Source organism: Petaurus breviceps, unplaced genomic scaffold (assembly GCF_028583685.1).
Source record: "Petaurus breviceps papuanus isolate PSGF00001 unplaced genomic scaffold, PetGlider_PUasm1.0 90294, whole genome shotgun sequence".
NCBI lineage: Eukaryota > Metazoa > Chordata > Mammalia > Diprotodontia > Petauridae > Petaurus > Petaurus breviceps.
In genome coordinates this window covers 674197-693402 of record NW_027187208.1, presented here as the reverse complement: position 1 = coordinate 693402, position 19206 = coordinate 674197, and the positions used below count along the sequence as shown (strand labels likewise).

At 43.7% G+C, this 19206-nt stretch overlaps 1 protein-coding gene across 2 annotated transcripts in view; it reads right to left on the bottom strand.

Moving 5' to 3' along the window:
- The window catches only part of DCHS1 (dachsous cadherin-related 1), an 81310-nt gene that overhangs the window by 46668 nt on the left and 15436 nt on the right, over positions 1–19206 (bottom strand). For both annotated transcript variants that reach the window (XM_069107856.1, XM_069107857.1), the window contains exon 2: positions 16480–18338. In XM_069107856.1, coding sequence (XP_068963957.1) covers positions 16480–18285 — 1806 coding nt within the window. In that variant the 5' untranslated portion in view covers positions 18286–18338. The remainder of the gene's footprint in view (positions 1–16479; positions 18339–19206) is intronic.

Genomic DNA, 19206 nt, shown 5'->3' with positions numbered 1-19206 from the left:
CAGGACCAGGAGAAAATTTATAAATTAACAATATTGTAAAGAAAAACAACTTGAAAGACTTAAGAACACTGATCAATGCAGTGACCAGCCACAATTCATCCCATGAAGAAAGGGCAAATGCTTGTTGATTTTTGACAGTGGAGATGTGATTGACTCAGGGTGCTGATTAAGATACACACACACATATTTCTAAACACAGCTCAGTGTGAGAATTTGCTTTTGCTTGACTATATTTGTTATAAGGGTTTTCTTTTTCTTTTTCAATAGTGGAGAGAGGTGGCAAGAAGAGAAATTAAGATTTTTGTTAACTAAAAAAAAAATAAAATGTAGTAAAAAATATAGAGTCATTAATGGACAGATGTCAACCTAGAGGGAGGTTTCTAGTGGACTAATCAGTACCTCAGGGATGTGACTTTGGGTTCATTGTCTGCTTGACATTTTTATTAATGCCTTAGGCACAAATGGTATGTTTATCAATTTGTCATAGTTGGGAAGCATAGCTAACATGTTTGATGATCATCAATATCTAAAAAGATCTCATAGGCTAGAAAGATGGTCTGGATCTAATAAGGAAAAATTTAATAATAATAAAGTAGCTAGTATTTATATAGCAAATTATGAATTTATATGTAGCAAATAAAGATAGCTAGTATTTATATAGCAAACTTTGCAAAATACATATACTGTATTTTATTCTCACAGTAATCCCAGGAGGTAGATGTTATTATTATCCCAATTTTACAGATGAAGAAACTGAGAGAGACAAATTAAGTGACTTGCCCAGGGTTTCAGGGGTCTGGACTCCAGGCCCAGCTCTCTATTCACTGCACCATCTAGCTGCTTGTAATAGGCATAAATGCAAAGGCTTGCATGCAGGTTAAAAAACTCAACTATGAAAGTACAGAAGGGAAAGGCCTGGCTAGATAACAGTTAATGTGAAAAAAAAAAATACTTCAGGTATTTTAGTTGACTACAAATCTACCTACTTCCCAGGGTTGTTATAAGGATCAAATGAGGTTATAGTTATAAAAATGCTTAGTACAGTGCCTGACCTATAGTAAGCACTCAGTACATACTTCCTTCCTTCCTTCCTTTAAAAGACAAACAGAGGAGTTTGAGTGAAGGCTGAAAGAAATAAGGCTGCTTAGCCTAGAGAAGGCAGGGAAGAGGGGTGGTCCTCAAAAACTGACTTCAAATATCTGAAGAGTTGTCATATGGAAGAGGAATCATAATTGTTTTGTTTGGTCCCAGAGGAAAGAGCTGGAACCAGTGAATGCAATTGCAAAGAAGCCAAATGTAGATCTGACTTTAAGGAAAACTTCCTAACAATCATAGTGATTCCAAAGTAATGCTGGCTGCCTCAGGTGCTGGTTCCTTGCCTGCCCATTGTAGGCTTTTTAGCAGAAGTCGGACGATTCCTTTGTGGAATGCCAGCCTATAAAGGATGGGAGACTAAACCAGATGACATTTAAGCTACCCTCCCAATCTAGAAGCCTGTGATTCCATGACTCTATTATACTAGGGACAAGAAAGTAAAAAACAAAAGCAAAAAACAAAACCCAAACAAAAAAACAAGCAGAGAAACAGAAGTGTTTTCAGAATGGAAACCTAATCCTATGGTCAGGGAAATTCAGCCTCTGACTGGCTTGGCAGGAATAACTTCTGCCCATCCTTCTCCTTGCCTATCCTGTCTGGGGAATGTACCAGAGTTTCTGATTTCAGCCCTTCGCTATTTCTCTGCTTATTATCCTGGTTAAGGATTGTGGTTGGAGACTGAAGCCCCACTAGGGCCTTGTGACCTCTGGAGGACAGAACTGGTTAGTGGGATTTTGAATGATTTAATTTCAACAAACATTTATTATCACACCACATTCAAGGCCTCACTGCTGAATGCTGATATCCCCTATTTTCTGGGGGGGGATATCAATGTGGCACTTGCTTTGGAAGGCTTATCTTCTCTTCTACATGCCTCTTCAGTGTCTAAACTTGACAGTGACAGCTGGGGATTAGAAATGCAGAAGGAAATTACCCAGTCCTGTGAACATGACAAGTCTGTCATAAGAAGTCATCATTTGATGTCTTGCTGTTTAAGACAAGGACCTGGACTCCTTTTTAATACCATATTGTAGAGAAATCAGCATGTGCTATGTGCTTGAGTCAGGGATATATAGCGTAGAAGCTGCGTGTGACACAGAAGTAAGGGATTACCTGGTAACCCCAAGCATCTGGGGGTCAGAGGATACAGCCAGATACAGATAGGAGACACCAGTAAAACTTGCCGGTGCTCAGCTGGAGAAGGCAGACTCAGTATAGAAGGGAGCTGAGCAGAGCTTGGGGGAGGAAGGGATGGCAAGTAGCCACCCACAAGAAAAGACTGAGCCGCCTCTGACCTTGGATCATCTGATGAAATGCTAACCCAGATAACCAGAATAGCATGGATGCTGGTGAAGCTATTTCTCCCCTTTCCCCATTTAGGATCCTGACTCTCATCTAATTCCTCCCAGCTTTAGGTCATATGCTAATTTGATTAAGCATTCCTTTATCCCTAACCATGCCTTTGTCCAAATCACAAATGTGAGTATTTATCAGAATAGGGCTAAGGACAAACCCCTGAAGAACCTCCCTCTAAGTGGATATTAGATCCATTTAGCAAGAATCTCTGGACTGGGTCCTTCAGCTAACTGTGAAGCCATCTATCACCTACTGTTTTAGAAAACAGACTACAGGACCCAGCTTCCTTAAAAGGCTCCTCAGGTGCTCTGGGAATCCCTGGCTGAAGATTGGGCATGGAGAGAGTGCAGATTTTTTCAAATATTTACCAGAACAAGGAAAAGCAAGGAGCTCAATAAATTAACTTATCACATCAGTTTCATTCTAAACTATAACGATTAATATTATTTTCTTTTTGGGTCATCCAAAGTTGGGAAGGAGATTAGAACTGTGACTTTAGATTTTATATGCTACAATGATCTGAGTGGATTCCAGGCAGTCAGTGGGAAGATATGAGTGCTTCCTGGTATTAGCCCAGAGATCCAAGGTGGTGGCTTAAATCTCCACAATAGGAAAGGAGAGCCAGCCTGGGACTGCCTGGCAAACACTGGCTCTGGAACCAGAGGAATTCGATTTGGCTTCAAGTCCAACTTTTAAAGCTAACTACCCGTGAGACTTGGGCATGGAATGCCACTTCCCTGGGCCTCAGCTTCCCCATCTGTAAAATGTGGAAGGGGGATTAGATGGCTGGCCTCTGAGGCGTCTTACAGCTCTTGAGCTCTGATCCAATGGCAGCCCAAATTTGGAGCGCCCCTTGGTGGCCTATGCTAGGACTGCACTCTAGCCACTCCAGAGCATGCCTTACCAGGACGCACACAAGTACCAATGCTTACCCATCTGACTTTTCTTCTCCTATTGTTCACGTAAGGGGACTTCATAGGAAGGGGACTTCAGAAACTTCATAGGCCATTTTTTGTTGTTGCTTTTTAGTTGTCTCTGACTCTCTGTGACAACATTTGGGGTTTACTTGGCAAAGATACTGGGGTGGTTTGTCATTTCCTTCTCCAGCTCATTTTACAGATGAGGAAACTGAGGCAAATAGGGCTAAGTGATTTGCCCAAGGTCACACAGCTCGGAAGTCTGAGGCCAGATTTGAACTCAGGGAAATGAGTCGTTCTGATTTCAGGCCCAGCACTCTTATTCACTGAAGCACCTAGCTGCCCCTCATAGGCCACAACTACCTTCTACACAGTGATGAAAAACAAAATCACATCTACCATCAGGGAGCTACAGTCTACTGAGAGATCCAACATATAAAGTTAAATAAATACAACATAGTGTGAGGAGGGAGAAGAAAAGGAGAATCAGAGAAAGTTTTATGAATGAAGTGGTACCAAGACTTAAAATATCATAATGTTGTGTCCTTGGCCAGGAGTAGACTGTATGGAGTATTGCAAACAATCAAATAGGGGCGGCCAGGAGGTGGCTTTGGAATCAGGAGGGCTTGGGTTCAAATCAGACTCAGACACTTACTATCCATGTGACCCTGGGCAAGTCACTTAACCCCCAACTGCCTCCAAAAATAAACAAACATGACCAAATAGGTTTTAAACTGAAAAAGAAGGGAGAAATTTGCTTACCTACAACTAGGGAACAAGAAAACAAAAAGAATACCTACAATGAAGGAAGAATAGCAGTGGAGATGCTCAGAAAACAGGAGACAAAACCCAAGAAGGTAGGCAGCAGTAGAAACCCGGTCCTCAGGTGTACATACATAAATGCACAGAATATGGGTAGCACGCAAAAGAAATAGGACAACCTATACAAGGAAGCCGATTTGACCACACAAGACTTGGTGGGATAGAATTCATGAATGATATATGACTGGAAGGACATATTTGGAGGGAATGCCACAGACCACCTAGACAGAAAGGGGAAACAGATGAAAGAGTTTGGAAAATAGATCATAAGACTTTTGTGGATGCATAATATAGTAATCATAGAGAACTTCAGATATTTATACTTCTACTGGGGCTCTTTCTCTCTGACAAAAGCAAAATAACTAAGCATTTTTATTTTGGCTTGCCCTAATGATAAGCCTTACACTTCAAAAGGAAGAGGAAACAATGAGGGGAACTGCCATTCTCGCCCTTATCCTCACGGATAGGGAGGAACCAGTTAGTTGCTGGGGTGGAAATGATGGAAACCTCAGAGGGAAGTGACCACACCAGTTTAGAATTTTTGATCTAGAAGAGGAAAGTGAAATATAGTCTGCCATGTGTCCTAGATTTTGGGTGAGCAGATTTCAAAAGATTAAAAAAAACAATAAGTAGGATACCATGGCTTAAAATTCCCTTGGGTGGGAGGGGGGGCAGTAGGGCATTCCAGGAGAGGGATGTGGGCTGGAGGACAGGAGAAAGATAGGGCTAGATTTAAAGATCTGAGAGAACCATCTGAATTTAAAGTAGCTGATAAGGAGAAATCCTCTAGTCATCCCTGATGGAAAAAGAGGCATTCCTACATCCCCAAGGATATATTAGCACAACAGTTAGGAGCTTGCACCTGGGAATGGTGACCTCCTCCCTAATGCTAATCTCTTGCTTCACTCAGAGCCTAGGACTTTGGGTACAATCACTCCATTTTCTCCCATAAAGCTCTGCCTCCATTGAAGCCTCTCTAAATGTGGAGATACCCCACGGTTCTTTCCTTGGCCTTCTCTTTTCTCTCTAGGTTCTTTTCCCTAACATATCACTAACTCACACTTCTTTCAGCCTGTGCCTTCATTAACACTGTTCCTTGTGCCTAAAATGTCCATCCTTTCTCTCTACACTTGTGGAATTCCTAACTATTCAACTCAAAAGCCACTTCCTTTCTACTGTGATGGTGCTGATTTCATTGATACCCCCTCCACTGTCACCCATCCACTCCTCAATCTGTACAACTCTTTTCCATGTCCTGCCCTAAATCTTCCACAGGGGTGGGGTGGGGTGGGGGACATGCCCAAGGCCTTCCTCTAGACTTCCTGACAATGTGTGGACACCAGCGGAAGCATATAGTTGTCCATCAGTTCTGCCTCACTCTCATTTCATGATTGGTCCACCTTCTTTCCTGGTTAAACATCTCTCTTTTAGTTTCTTTTTTCAAAGTATTTTGTTGATATTCTTCTTTCCTTTCCTTGCTCCCTTTCTCTCTCCTTCTCCCTCCCTCCCTCTTTCCCTCCCTCCTTCCCTCCCTCTCTCTCTCTCCTTTCTGCCACCTTTTAAAAAATACCATTTACTTCTCATTGACTCCCCACTTCCTGTTTGTTGACTGATTGAATGACTGGATAGAATTCTTCCTTGTAATCCATAAGAATCAAGCAAAACAAATTAATACATAAGTCATGTCTTTGCATGAAAGTCCATGGTAATTACAGAGTCTCATTCCATACCTATCATACATCAAGGGGCAGTGTCAAATAATAACAGAGCACTGGACTTGGAGTCATGAAGCCCTGGGGCCAAATGCTGCCTCAGATACTTAGCAGCTGGGTGACCCTAGGTAAGTCACAACCTCTCTGTGCCTCAATTTCCTCATCTGTACAAATATTCTCAATCTGTATAATGTGGGGGTTGTAACTTTTAGCATTTAAGGTCCCTTTAAACTCTGCTGTTATCTTTTACACCACTTTTTTTTTGTATAATTGTTCAATCATCCGTTACACAAGGAAAAACATGTTGAGAAAGAACACCTATAATCAACAAGTACTGAGTTAGCACCTTCCTATGTGCTAAGACATTGTACTAGGCTAGGGATTCAAAGACAAAAAAAGAAACAAACCCTGTCCTCAAGGACTTTACATTCTATAAGAGTTCTTCATTGGTAATAAATTGTAGCTTTCTCTAGTCCAATATGCGTCTTCTCCATCATCCTCTAGATGACCTGAAGCTTTAATTCTCTGGAGACTGTGACATCCCTTGACTCTAGACCATATAGAATCACCAGAAGAAAAGAGTTATTTCAAAGACAGGCCTTTGTTTCAGGGAGAAGTTTAGGGTCATTAAAAGCATTTCCCAAAGATAATCTAGCCTGCTCTCCTCTTCCTGCTCAACTTTGGGTCCATTTACAGGGTCTGGCCAAAATTCAGCTTTAGGGACTGTTCATAGAAATGCAAATCATAGTCTGGACAATGGCCATTCCTTATCAACTTGTTTTTTCCCTTGTGGAATGTTCCTTCAAGGCCAAACTCTTTCACTTAGGAGACATTATAAGACTTAATGCATACAGCACAAGGTTAACTACAAACAGGAGCACCTGTAGGGAACTCTTATTCCATGTGGACTCTGCACTGCTTTTCCTTCTAGATGATGACAAATACCTCTGACAAGCATATTTCCCCCATTTTCTGCCTGGCTTGTTATTAAGAATCAGAGGATAGATGAACGAAAGTTATCTCAGTTGTTAAATCTTTCAAGGAATCATGTGCATAATGTATGTTTTTGACACCTTGGAGGAGAACCCTGAGACATTGTTTTGCTCTCTCAAATCAAATGTGGGTTGTTTTTTTTTAACAGTCAACCAAAAGTAAGCACAATTTGATCTGAAATTCTCTAAACTTTTCAGTTAGTTGAACACCTGTAAATATTTGCTTTGCTTTAGAGTATCCTTTGTGAAAGCCTGGCTGTTCCCTTAATCAAGGATGCCCTCAATGCATGTATAGACTATTATCATATAGATTTTGTAAGGATGGGAGAGTAGATCTAGGGGTCAAAAATTATTGATATTTTCTCATGTTTTTTTTTTTTTTGGTGGGAATATCTGTTTTTTTTCTTTAAGGCGTGTAGTATTCTCCCACTTTTCAGATATCTTGAAAACTGATCTTCCAACATCCTTAAAATAGTGTTCAGCACAGACTTCCTTTGTGCATATTAGGGCTAGGGCCGCTAATATCCCCTCTTTGTCCTTGCTATTATCATTTCCACAGGCTCACACAGTACACTGGATGGTGAGAGTCTAAATGTGGTAGCTTCACTGTCTTTGATGCTGTAGAGATTGGTGTTGGGCTTCTTTGTTTCATCTTTAAGTGCTCTTAGGATGCTCTGGCTTAATTACTCCCTTTCCCACATTCTGTACATGCATTCTCTAAACTGGCCTTCTCTTTCTCTAATCTTCAGGCATGGGTCTCAATTTCCCATTTCCATACCTTTGCATTAGCCATCCCCTATATCTAGAATGCATTCCTTCCTCACCTCTCCCTCATAGAATTCCTCTCTTTCTTCAAGATGCAGCTCAAGCAGCAGCATCCTTTTCATAAAGATTTTCCTAATTTCCCACAACTACTAGTGTCCTCCCTCCCAAGCTATCTTGTATTCAAATACCTTGCATTTATTTATTCTTATTTTGTATATCCTTCTACATGTGGTTACTGTTCCCCCCGTTAGACTATAAGCTCCTTGAAAGTAAGGGCCGTTTTATCATTTGTTTATTCCTCTTCACTCCCAATGCCTAGCACACTGCCTGCCATGTAACAGGTGCTCAATAAATACTTGTTAACTTGACAGCGCTATAAGGAAGTAACATGCGCATCAATTGACACACAAAGGGGCTTTTTATAATTTAATTTCTTCCATCTGTGCAAGTACACTTTAAATACCTACATAATTACAGCAGATATTATAATTGTACTGTCATCCTACTATCTCTATTTTCTTTGCCTTATGAATTTAAAAAAATGCGCTGCATCAATTGACATAACTTGGTCCTTTGAATTAAATTACTTTTCATAAATACTTGTAGATGGACAGCAAGTACTTGTTGATTGGGACTCTTGTCAAGCCTTCTGTAGAGCTGTTTTTTCTCTCCACTTCTTGCTGTTTTATGTAATGATACTACTCATAATCAGAATCAAAAATCTGAGGTAGAAGAGCCCAGAAGCCACCTAGTCCAATCTATCCCTCCCTAGGAGTATCCACCATGGCATACCTGTCAAGTGGTCATCCTTCCTTTACCTGAAGACATCTAATGGGAGTAATATACCAATTCCAGTGTCAGCCCATTCCACTTTTCAAATAATTCTTTTAATTGTGAGGAAGCTTTTCCTGACATCAGGACTAAATCTGTCTCTTTGTAACCTCCACCACTTGCTGCTAGTTTTGCCCTCTGAGGCCAGTCAGAACAAAGCAGAATCACAGAATTGCAGAATTTGAAAGCTAGAAGGGGCTTCAACAAGCCATCTAGCCTAAACCATTCATGAAAGGCATCCCCACTATAACACAGCTGAGGTCATGAGTCAATCTCTGTTTGAAGACCTCTAATGTGAGGGAACCCAACACTTCTTTGGACAACTTACATGACAGATGAATTCCTTTTCTACGTGACAATCCTTCCAATACTTGAGGACAGGTATCATGTGTGGTTTCTCCCCCTCCAATTTTCTCTCCTCCAGGCTAAACATCCCAAGTTTTACTAAATTAGTTCTACCTCTTTATCTTTGTATATATCTATATTTGTGCATGTCTTCCCTCGCAGAATGTAAGCTCACTGAGGGTGGAGAATGTTTCACTTTTGTCTTTGTATCCCCAGCACTTAAAACAGTGCCTGACACAAAATCTTCATTTACCTTCTCAGGGGTCTACACCAATGCTAATCATGAGCTCTGCAACATAGAATTAAAAACGCCTCACTAAATGATGATTTCAGCTTCTTCTGAACCCATGATAAAACCAACACTGTCAGTTCTTTTATCTGTCTCCCCAGGGAGAACCTGTAGACCATCCTTCCCTTTAGCCATGACTTCCTTTTGTCTTCTGGTTTAATTCATAGTGCAAATGTCAACAGTGTGTCACTGGACCAGCTTCTCATATTTAGGGTGCCAACTGCTGAATTAATATTTATAGAGGGTTTAAATAAGAGGTTCTTAACCTGGGGTATGTGAACTTGCACTCTCTCTCTCTCTGTATGTATGTGTATATATGTGTGTGTGTATATACACACACATACATGTATATGCATACATATATACATATATGTATATTTATACGTAACTATATTTAACATAATTGGTTTCCTTTGTAACTGAAGTATTTTATTTTATGCATTTAAAAATATTTGATCGAGGGGTCCATGGACTTCACCAGATGGCCCAAGAAGTCCATAACACAAAAAATGGTTAAGAAATTCTGGTCAAAATTGTGATTCTTAGCACCAGCTGCCACCTTTCCCCCTCATACAGTGCTCTGCACACCACAGATGCTTAAAAACATTTTGTTGAATTAAAGAAGAAAAATACCTGAGTAGCAGACACTGAATGTGGACCTCCCTCTGAATCTGGCCTCAAGACCATGCTCCCAAAGACCCAGTATTCCCACTGTGCACTGTCCTCTTCAGGTAAGGAAGTAGGGGGACTGAGACAAGAAGGAAAGTTTATTATCAATGGGCCAGGAGCCCAGAGAACAGAAAAGGGGTGAGATTGGGGGCTTAATGAGGCTTAAAAGAATGAGGTAGAGGATGTAACTAGAAAGACTGGAGGAGCTCAAAGATACCAGGTCTGGATGTACTGATGTCAGGAGAAGCAACTAGAGAGAACTTTAACCTAAGGCCAAAGGCAGCTAAAGAATCAGTAGAACCTGAGGGCTGACTGACTATGAGAATCAAGGTGTGTGTGTGGAGTTACTTGAGAAGATGATATAAGGGGACAGTGAAAAGGGTAGATAAGGAGGGGAACAAGTAGTCAAACCCTGAATCCTGAGAGATTTAGGAAGAGAGGGCACTAGGAAGTGAGTCCAGGAATGAAAAATACCTCTCTGGAGTTACCTCATCAAAAACCCATCCAAAAAATGCCTCCCTTCTCCCCCAAATTAGGAGCCTCCCCATCCTATGTCAGTCAATAATCAATCAGCATTTAGTAAGCTTTCTTACTATGCACACGGCCCTTTGCTAGATGCTGGGGATACAAAGGCAAAAACAGCCCCTGTCCCAAAGGAACTTACGTTCTGGGAGAGGAAACAATACTTAACTAGTTACATACAGGGTTGATATAGAATATAATCTCAGGGAGGAAGGCATCAGCAGCTGGAGAGACTGGGAAAGGTCTCTTTCAGAGGTGAGATTTGAGCTAAATCTTGAAGGAAAGTAGGGAAGTTGATTTCAATGATCTTTCTGTGATTCCTCCAGGTGCTAAAGCCTCTGCTTCAAAACTACTTGGGATTTTTTTAACAGTATGCATTTTAATACACATATATGTATACATATATACATACATTTACATATGTATATATGCATACAATTATATATGTATATATGTGTGTATGCATACACACACATATATTTGTCGTTCAGTTGTTTTCAATTCTTTGTGACCCCATTTGATACTTGAGTGGTCTGCTATTTCCGTCTCCAGCACATTTTACAGATGAGGAAACTGAGGCAAAGAGGGTTAAATGACTTGCCCAGGGTCATACAGCTAGGAAGTATCTAAGGCCATATTTGAATTCAAGAAGATGAGTCTCATTTCTTAAACATAAACAGAATTGAATCAAATTTATAAGAATACAAGTCATTCCCAAATTTATAAATGATCAAAGGATATGAACAGGCATTCTTCAAAGGAAGAAATTAAAGTTATCCATAGCCATATGAAAAAATGCTCTAAATCACTATAGAGAAATACAAATTAAAACAACTCTGATAGGCTACCTCACTCCTATCAGATTGGTTAATATGACAGAAAATGAAAATAATAAATGCTGGAGAAGATATGAGAAAACTGGAACACTAATGCATTGTTAGTGGTAGTTGTGAACTGATCCAATCATTCTGGAGAGCAATTTGGAATTATACCCAAAGAGCTATAAAAATGTACATACCCTTTGATCCAAGAATGCCACTACTAGCTTTGTATCCCAAAGAGATCATGAAAAATGGAAAAGGATCCACATGTACAAAATATAGCAGTTCTTTTTTTGTGGTACTAAAAAATTGGAAACTGAGAGGATGCCCATCAATTGGGCAATGACTGAACAAGTTGTGTTATATGATTCTGATGTAATACTATTGTGCTATAAGAAATGATGAGCAGGCAGATTTCAGAAAAACCTGGAAAGGCTTACATGAACTGATGCTAAGTGAAGTGAGTAGAACCAGGAGAACATTGTACACAGTAACAGCAACATTATGTGATGACCAACTATGATAGATTTAGCTCTTCTCAGCAATTCAATGATCCAAGACAATTCCAAAAGACTCGTGATGGAAAATGCTAACCACATCCAGAGAAAGAACTATGGAGTCTGAATGCAGATTGAAGCATACTATTTTCACTTTTTTTGTTTTTTTTTCTTGTGGTTTTTCCCTTTTGTTCTGATTCTTCTTTCACAATATGACTAATGTGGAAATATGTTTAACATGATTGTACATGTGTAACCTATATCAGACTGCTTGCTGTCATGCAGAGGGGGGAAGAGAGGGAAGGAGAAAGGAAGAAAAATTTGGAACTTAAGATTTTATAAAAATGAATGTTGAAAACTATCTTTACATGTAATTGGGAAAAAATATTATTAAGGAAAAAAAATAAAGATGAGTCCTTCTGACTCCAGGTCCAGCACTCTATCCATTATATCACCTAACCACCCATACTTACACACACACACACACACACACACACACACACGCACGCACGCACGCACGCACGCACGCACACATGCACACATAGTCTCCTGGGATAGAATGTAAGCTCCTTTAGGGCAGGGATTATCTCATTTTTGTCTTCAAATCCCAGTACTTAGAACAGCTCCTGGCACCTAGAAGGCACTGGGTAAAAGTTTTTTGACTGATGGACTTATTGGCTTCTTCCTTCCTCCTCTATGCCCTTCACTGTGACTTTGGGGTTTCCAAAGCTCAATACTGGATAAGCAGATGATAGGTTCCCTTTGGGGACAATGTCTTCTTTAATGATTAAGTATGACCTTCTAGATTGCTTAGGCATCAACATCTCAGAAACCCAACCCTATTCAGTACCCTTTTCCTTGAAAAGCAGCTAGGTGGTGCAGCAGACAGGGAACTAAGCTGGAAATTGGGAAGACCTGAGTTCAAAGCCCCTCTCAGGGATTTACTAGCTGTGCAAACCTGAGTAAATTACTCAATCTTTGTCTGCTTTAGATTTTCCATCTGTAAAATGGGGATGGTAACAGCACCTACCTCCCAGGGTTGTTTTGAGGGGGGGGAAATGAGTTAATATTTGTAAAGCACTTTGCAAACTTTAAAATGCCATGTAAATGCTGGTTATTATTGTTGTTGTTGTTTTGTTAGCAGACAGGACCAATGAATTGAGATATACTTTTTGTGTTCTAGAAAGTTACCAGGTGGTCTTTAAGGGGAACAAAGAAATGGGCATTCCTGTCTGAATCTCTCCAGCCAGGGAAAATTAGCTTTTGGGGAAGAGAGAGACACATTTTACTTCCAGCACAGGTACCAGATACAGAATATCCAGGTTCACCCAGTAAGTGTCTGAGGCTAGGTTTGAGCTCAGGTCTTCCTGACTCTCAGCCGGCCATTCTATCCTCTGTGCCACCTAGTTGCCCTTGCAAAACTTTAAGAAGGATGATGGCAGACATAGAGCATTTTTTTAAGGTTTACGAAGTGCTTTCCATAAGCCACCTCATTTGACTCTCTCAATACCCTTGGGAGGTAAGGTGCTATTATCTGCCTCACTTTACAGATAAGGAAACTGAGACAAGAGCTTAAAGGTCACTAAGGAAGTAATTGAGATGGGATTTGAGACCCTATCTTTTTGGCTCCCAGGACCACCTAGCCATCCTACTATGTAAATGCCAGTGACTGTTAGGATGCTTACCATCATGATCAGTGCACGCATCTAAGTCATAGTGATCACCAGGCCTTGGAAGCCCCTAGGCCCACGTCTAATCTTACTGGCTGTCCTTCCTCTTCTACTTAAATGTACTGCCAACCCCTCAAAACATATCTATTCCAAACACAACAGATTCTTTTCTCTGTCGGCCTCCTTGTTTCTTTCAAAGGCATTGTCATCTGTCCAGTGACCCCTCCTCCAGTCTCTGAGCCCATTTGATTCATTCCCTGAAATATCTCTAGCATATGCTAGAGAGACTGGAGAGGTAGAAAGGCAGAAGCACAGAGGGGAGTGTGCTGGATTTAGAGTCAAGAAGGGACTGAATTTAAACCCTAGTTTCAGCCACTTAGTAGGTCTGTGATTCTGCTCAAGTCAATTAACTGCTCTCAGCCTCAGTTTCCTCCTCTGTAAAAGGGGGATAATTATAGCACCTACTTCCCAAGGTTGTTCTGAGGATCAAATGAGATAATATTTGTAAAGCACTATATGAACACTGGATACTATTGGCCCCTTCATCTCTCCTTCCACAGGTGTGGTGCCATCGCTCTAGGGAAGTCCCTCATCACCTCTTGTATTGGAAGAGTCCTTAACTGAATCAGCATCCCAGAGTCTCTGAGATGGAAGGAACCTCAGAAAAGATCTAGTCTGATGTGTACTAGAACAAGAATCCTATTTCCTGGGGCGGCCAGGTAGCACAGCGAGTAAGAGCACCGGCTCCAGTGTTGAAAAGACCTGGAGATCGAATCCTGGTCTCAGACACTTAGCACCCACCCAGAAACACCTGGCCTTGTAATCTTGAGCAAGTTACTTAACCCCAATTGCTTAGGGGCAGCCAGGTGGATCAGCGAGTAAGAGCACCGGCTCCAGTGTCGGGATGATCTGGATCAAATCCGGGCTCAGATACTCAGCACCACACCCAGAAATAACTGGCCGTGTAACCTTGAGCAAGTTACTTAACCCCGATTGCTTTAAAAAAAAAAAAAAGAATCCTCTTTCCAGGTTCCTAAGTTGTTAGCCAGTCTTCATTTTAAGATCTCTGGGGATGTGCCTCCTAAGGAAGCTGCTCCATTTCTGGATAGCGTCATTAGGAAGGTTTTCCTTAATATCAATTGAGCTCTGCCTCACTGACTTGTCTCTCCTTCCTGTTCTCATTCATCCTTTGGACTTTGAAACCACTTTCTCAAATAATACTAATGACCCCTTGTCTACTAAATCTCATGATCTTTTCTTAACCCTCATCCTACTTGATCTACCTTCTGCTTTTGACACTGTCGATAATCTCCTCTTGAATAGTACCAGGGGATCATAGGATTTAGAGCTGAAAGAGACCTCAGAGGTCATCTAGTTCAAGCCCTTCATTTTAGATTGGGAGACCAAGGCCAGAGGGATCAAGTGACTTGCACAAGGTAACACAGGCCATTAAGTGGCAGAGTCTGGATTCGAATCCAGGTCCTCTTTTTTTTTTTTTAAAGCAATCGGGGTTAAGTAACTTGCTCAAGGTTACACAGCCAGTTATTATTTCTGGGTGTGGTGCTGAGTATCTGAGCCCGGATTTGATCCAGGTCATCCCGACACTGGAGCCGGTGCTCTTACTCGCTGAGCCACCTGGCTGCCCCTAAGCAATTGGAGTTAAGTAACTTGCTCAAGGTTACAAGGCCAGGTGTTTCTGGGTGGGTGCTAAGTGTCTGAGCCCAGGATTCGATCTCCAGGTCTTTTCAACACTGGAGCCGGTGCTCTTACTCGCTGTGCTACCTGGCCGCCCCAAATCCAGGTCCTCTTACTCCAAATCCAGTCCCTTTTCCATGATACCACACTTCTTTCTCACTCCTCTCTCCTGGTTCTCCTTTCACCTACCTAGCTATTCCTCAAATACTCTCAAAGCTCTGTCCTGGGAGCACAATTTCTTTCCTCTAAATTTTCTCCCTTAGTGACCTCATTTTCTCCAGTGGGTTCAGGTGTTCAAATTGATATACCCATGCTTTGTCTCTCTCCTACACTCAAATCTTGTACCCTCAGCTGCCTGATAAACATCTCCCTCCAGTAGCACCATCAACATCTCTAATTTAAGATGTCAAATGAGACAAAGTTGGAAAGCATGTTATAAGCCTCAAAGTACCATATAAATGCTACTTATTATTATTATTTTGATCAAAGCAAACTAGCTTCATTCTAAAACTTCCTCCATGTTTCCCTATTTCTGTTGAGAAATTGAACGGACATCCTATCTACCAACATCCTCCCTGATCAGGTCTGAAATCATGCTTTGCCTTTCTTTCATCCCTGTAACCAACCAGTTGTCAAATGTGGTTTATTCTGCCTTCATAATTTCTCTTGCTTCTTTCCCCTTTCTTCATTCTCAGAGCCACACGCCAGTTCAGTCTGGGACTATTGTCCCATCCTCCTTATTAGTCTTCCTGCTTCCAGTCTCCTCCCTAAACCACCCTTGATACAACTGACAAAACTTTCCTAAGTCATAGGAATGACACCATGTCACTCTCCTGCTCAAAACCTTCAATCTTATTGCCCCCGTGACTGAATACATATTCCTTAGCCTGGCATTTAAAGGCCATTATAATTTGGCTCCAAATGACCTTTCCAGACTTTGTTCAAATTGCTTCCTTTTATGTAGTCTACCTTGTAGCCAGCAAAATGAGACTCCTAGGTAGGAGTTCCTTGAGCTTGTCAGTTTATCTCCTGTCTTGAGATTCCCAGAATTCTTATCTTCCTCCATGGCACAGCTCAGGGGTTATTTTTTCTTACCATGAAGTCTTCCCCAAATCCAAATCCCCCACCCCAGGCCTCTTTCACTCCTTAAATAACCATGTATTGACTGATGGGAAATGATGCACATTTTTCTCTTTTCTTTGTATTGCTGACATCTCATAAAGTGTGTGGCTCACAGGATGTACTTAAGAAAGGTTTGTGGAATTGATCTGAAGTAGGAGGGAGAAGGAAGGGGGTCCTAACACAGAAAGGATTATTTTACTCCCCTTCCCTCTGGTAATTGTTACCTGTAGTTCCATCTCTGCCCACCCGCTTTTGACCCTCAGGCCTATCTCCACTTTACTGCTACCACCCCTCCTCTCCTACCACAAATCCTTCCTTCAGACTCCCCATGTGCCTCCCCTAAGCTTCCAGGACCCCACCTGTAGGAAGCAGGTGCCAGGGGCTGTGCCCTCAGGCAGGGAGGCATTGTAGAAGGTCCTCTTGAACACCGGTTCGTTGTCGTTCACGTCTTGCAGAACTACGTTGACCACGGCTGTGGAAGATAAAGCAGGCTGGCCTCCATCGGTGGCCAGCACCGTTAACTGTGGTCGTGGCTCAAGCTCATAGTCCAGTGGGGCAGCTGTGGTAATGACTCCTGTAACTGCATCAATAGCAAACCAATGGGCATGGGTTCCAGGCATAATGCTATAGGCCACGTTGCCATTGGGGCCCTGGTCAGGGTCACGTGCAGAGACTCGGGCCACAAAGCTTCCAGGGAGCACAACCTCAGGGAGAGGCTCAGGCTGGTAGAGCATGTGATCAAAGGTTGGCGCATTGTCGTTGACATCTGTGACGTGAAGAACAAAGGCGGCCTCTGCACGCAGTGGCGGGGTCCCCGCGTCAGTAGCAGTGACCCGAAGCTCGTAGGCATCTCGCTCCTCTCGGTCTAGCCGCCGAGCCACACACACCAGGTAGATGACACTGTCCTGGGTGGTCAGGGCAAATTTCCCATCACCGCCCTCCAGGGACACATTGACATGCGCATAATCACCATCGTCTGGGTCTGATACAGAGATCCGAGCTACCAGCTGGCCTGGCTGCGCACCCTCTGACACACGAGGGGAGCCGTCCTCACTGAGGAAGATGATGGTCATGGTGGGCTGATTGTCATTGGAGTCACGCACGTGCACGGTGACAAAAGCGGAGCCCACCTCGGGATGAGCGCCCCCGTCACGGGCCTGTACTACCAGCTCGTGCACACGCCGCTGCTCAAAGTCCAGCGGCCGCTCAAGCCGCAGCAGCCCTGTGTGGGCATCGATCGAAAAGGGGCCGTCTCCATCGCTCTGCCGTCGATTGATTTCATAGGTCACAGCTCCATTGGCCCCAGCATCAGCATCAGCAGCAAATACCTGTAGGACAGGGCTGCCAGGGGGCAGGCTTTCAGACACTACCGCCCGGTATCGGCTCTGGTTGAAGGCAGGGGCATGGTCATTGATGTCTACCAGCGTCACATCCAGCAGGGCTTGGGCCCTCCTAGGGGGTGCCCCACCATCATAAGCTTCCAGCCTCAGTGTGTAGTGTGAGCGGTTCTCACGGTCTAGCTCCCCGCTGACCACCAGCTCAGGCACAGGGGAGCCATCAGGGCCAGGGCGTGTTTCCAGTCGGAAGGCCTGACCAGCCCCTTCCCCAGACAATGCATAGCCCTGGGTACCCAGACGACCAGCATCAGCATCATGGGCAGGCTCCAGGGGGTAACGAGTGCCAGGGGCTGTGTGCTCTGGCACTTGAAGGCTGGCACGAGCTTTTGGGAAGGCAGGAGCATGGTCATTGATGTCAGCAACACGCACTGTGACCTCCACGGTGGCACCATCTGGTGTGACTGCAGTGAACTGGTAGTGGTCTCGGCGTTCTCGATCCAGAACTCGGGCAGTCCGCACCACCCCACTCTGCTCATCTATGGCTAGGTCTGTGCCCACACCGCTGCCCTCCTGGGCAGAGATGAAGTACATGTGGGGAGTTGCTGTGTCCGCAGGCAGCCCTGCACTGATGTCCCCAATCAGTGTGCCAGCTGGCTGCTCCTCATCAATCTGCAGGTCCAGGCTGCCTGCCTGGCCCTGTGCTCCAGGGATCTGTGCCCCCAGCAGCAGCAGCAGCAGGGGCAGCAGAGAGAAGGGCCGGGGGGATCTTGGGCCCATTGAGGGGTGGGGAGCACCCAGCTCGGCCTCCTGCTCTGACTCCAGCTCCATGTCAGGGATGGCTCCAGGCCTGACTCCAGAGCCCTGCCTCTGGCTCCCTGATCCTGTGAGGAATGCAGAGGAGAGGTCAGGCATGGTTGGTGGGGGGTGTGGGGGGGGGTGTGGATGGCCTAGCAAGGCTTTGGGGTCAAGTTACTGGGCCCACAGGCCTGGCAGTACTGGGGTACCACAAAGGACCATGGGCATATTTGTGCATTTTTTATATACACAGAGATATATACACAATACGGAGACATAAAGAGACAAACACATGGACTCTCAGAAATATGCTCATGTATACATGCCTATGCCACACACAGACACACACAGACACAGCCAAACACATGGCTGTGAGTGCCATACAGTCAGTGGGCTCAGTGGTTATACATCCCTGACCTCTGGTCCCTTGGGCCTGGCTCTGGAACCGCCCCCATCACTGCCCAAAGTAGCATCTCTAACTGCCCCAACCTTTTCTCCACCTTCTCCCAGGTGGGAACATGGCTTCCTCATTTTCTTGGATCTATGGTGACACCCCACCCCCTTCATCCTAAAACTGTCCCCAATCTGCTCCATCCCTCAATCTGTCCTCCTGACTCACCACCAATTGGTTCTTTCTTCCCTCTCCCCTCCCCCTGCACCAGTTTTGGGGCCACAGCTGGTTCTCATTAGGAAGAGGGGGACCAGGGCTGCTCTTTAGGGCCTGTAACTCGATCCCCCTTTCCCTTCCCCCAAACCAAAAGCTGCCCCCCCCTCCTGCCCCAGCCCACAGTTTCAGCCTGCGCCCATTTTCATCAGTAAAACTCAGCTGGGGATCCAGCGTCTAGGGGAAATTTAGGAGGGTGGGGGAGGCGAACTGTTAGTGAGAGGGGGAGCGAGTGTGAGAGGGGAGTATGTGTTGGTGTGCAGGAAGCATAGATGGCCAGTGAATGAGGA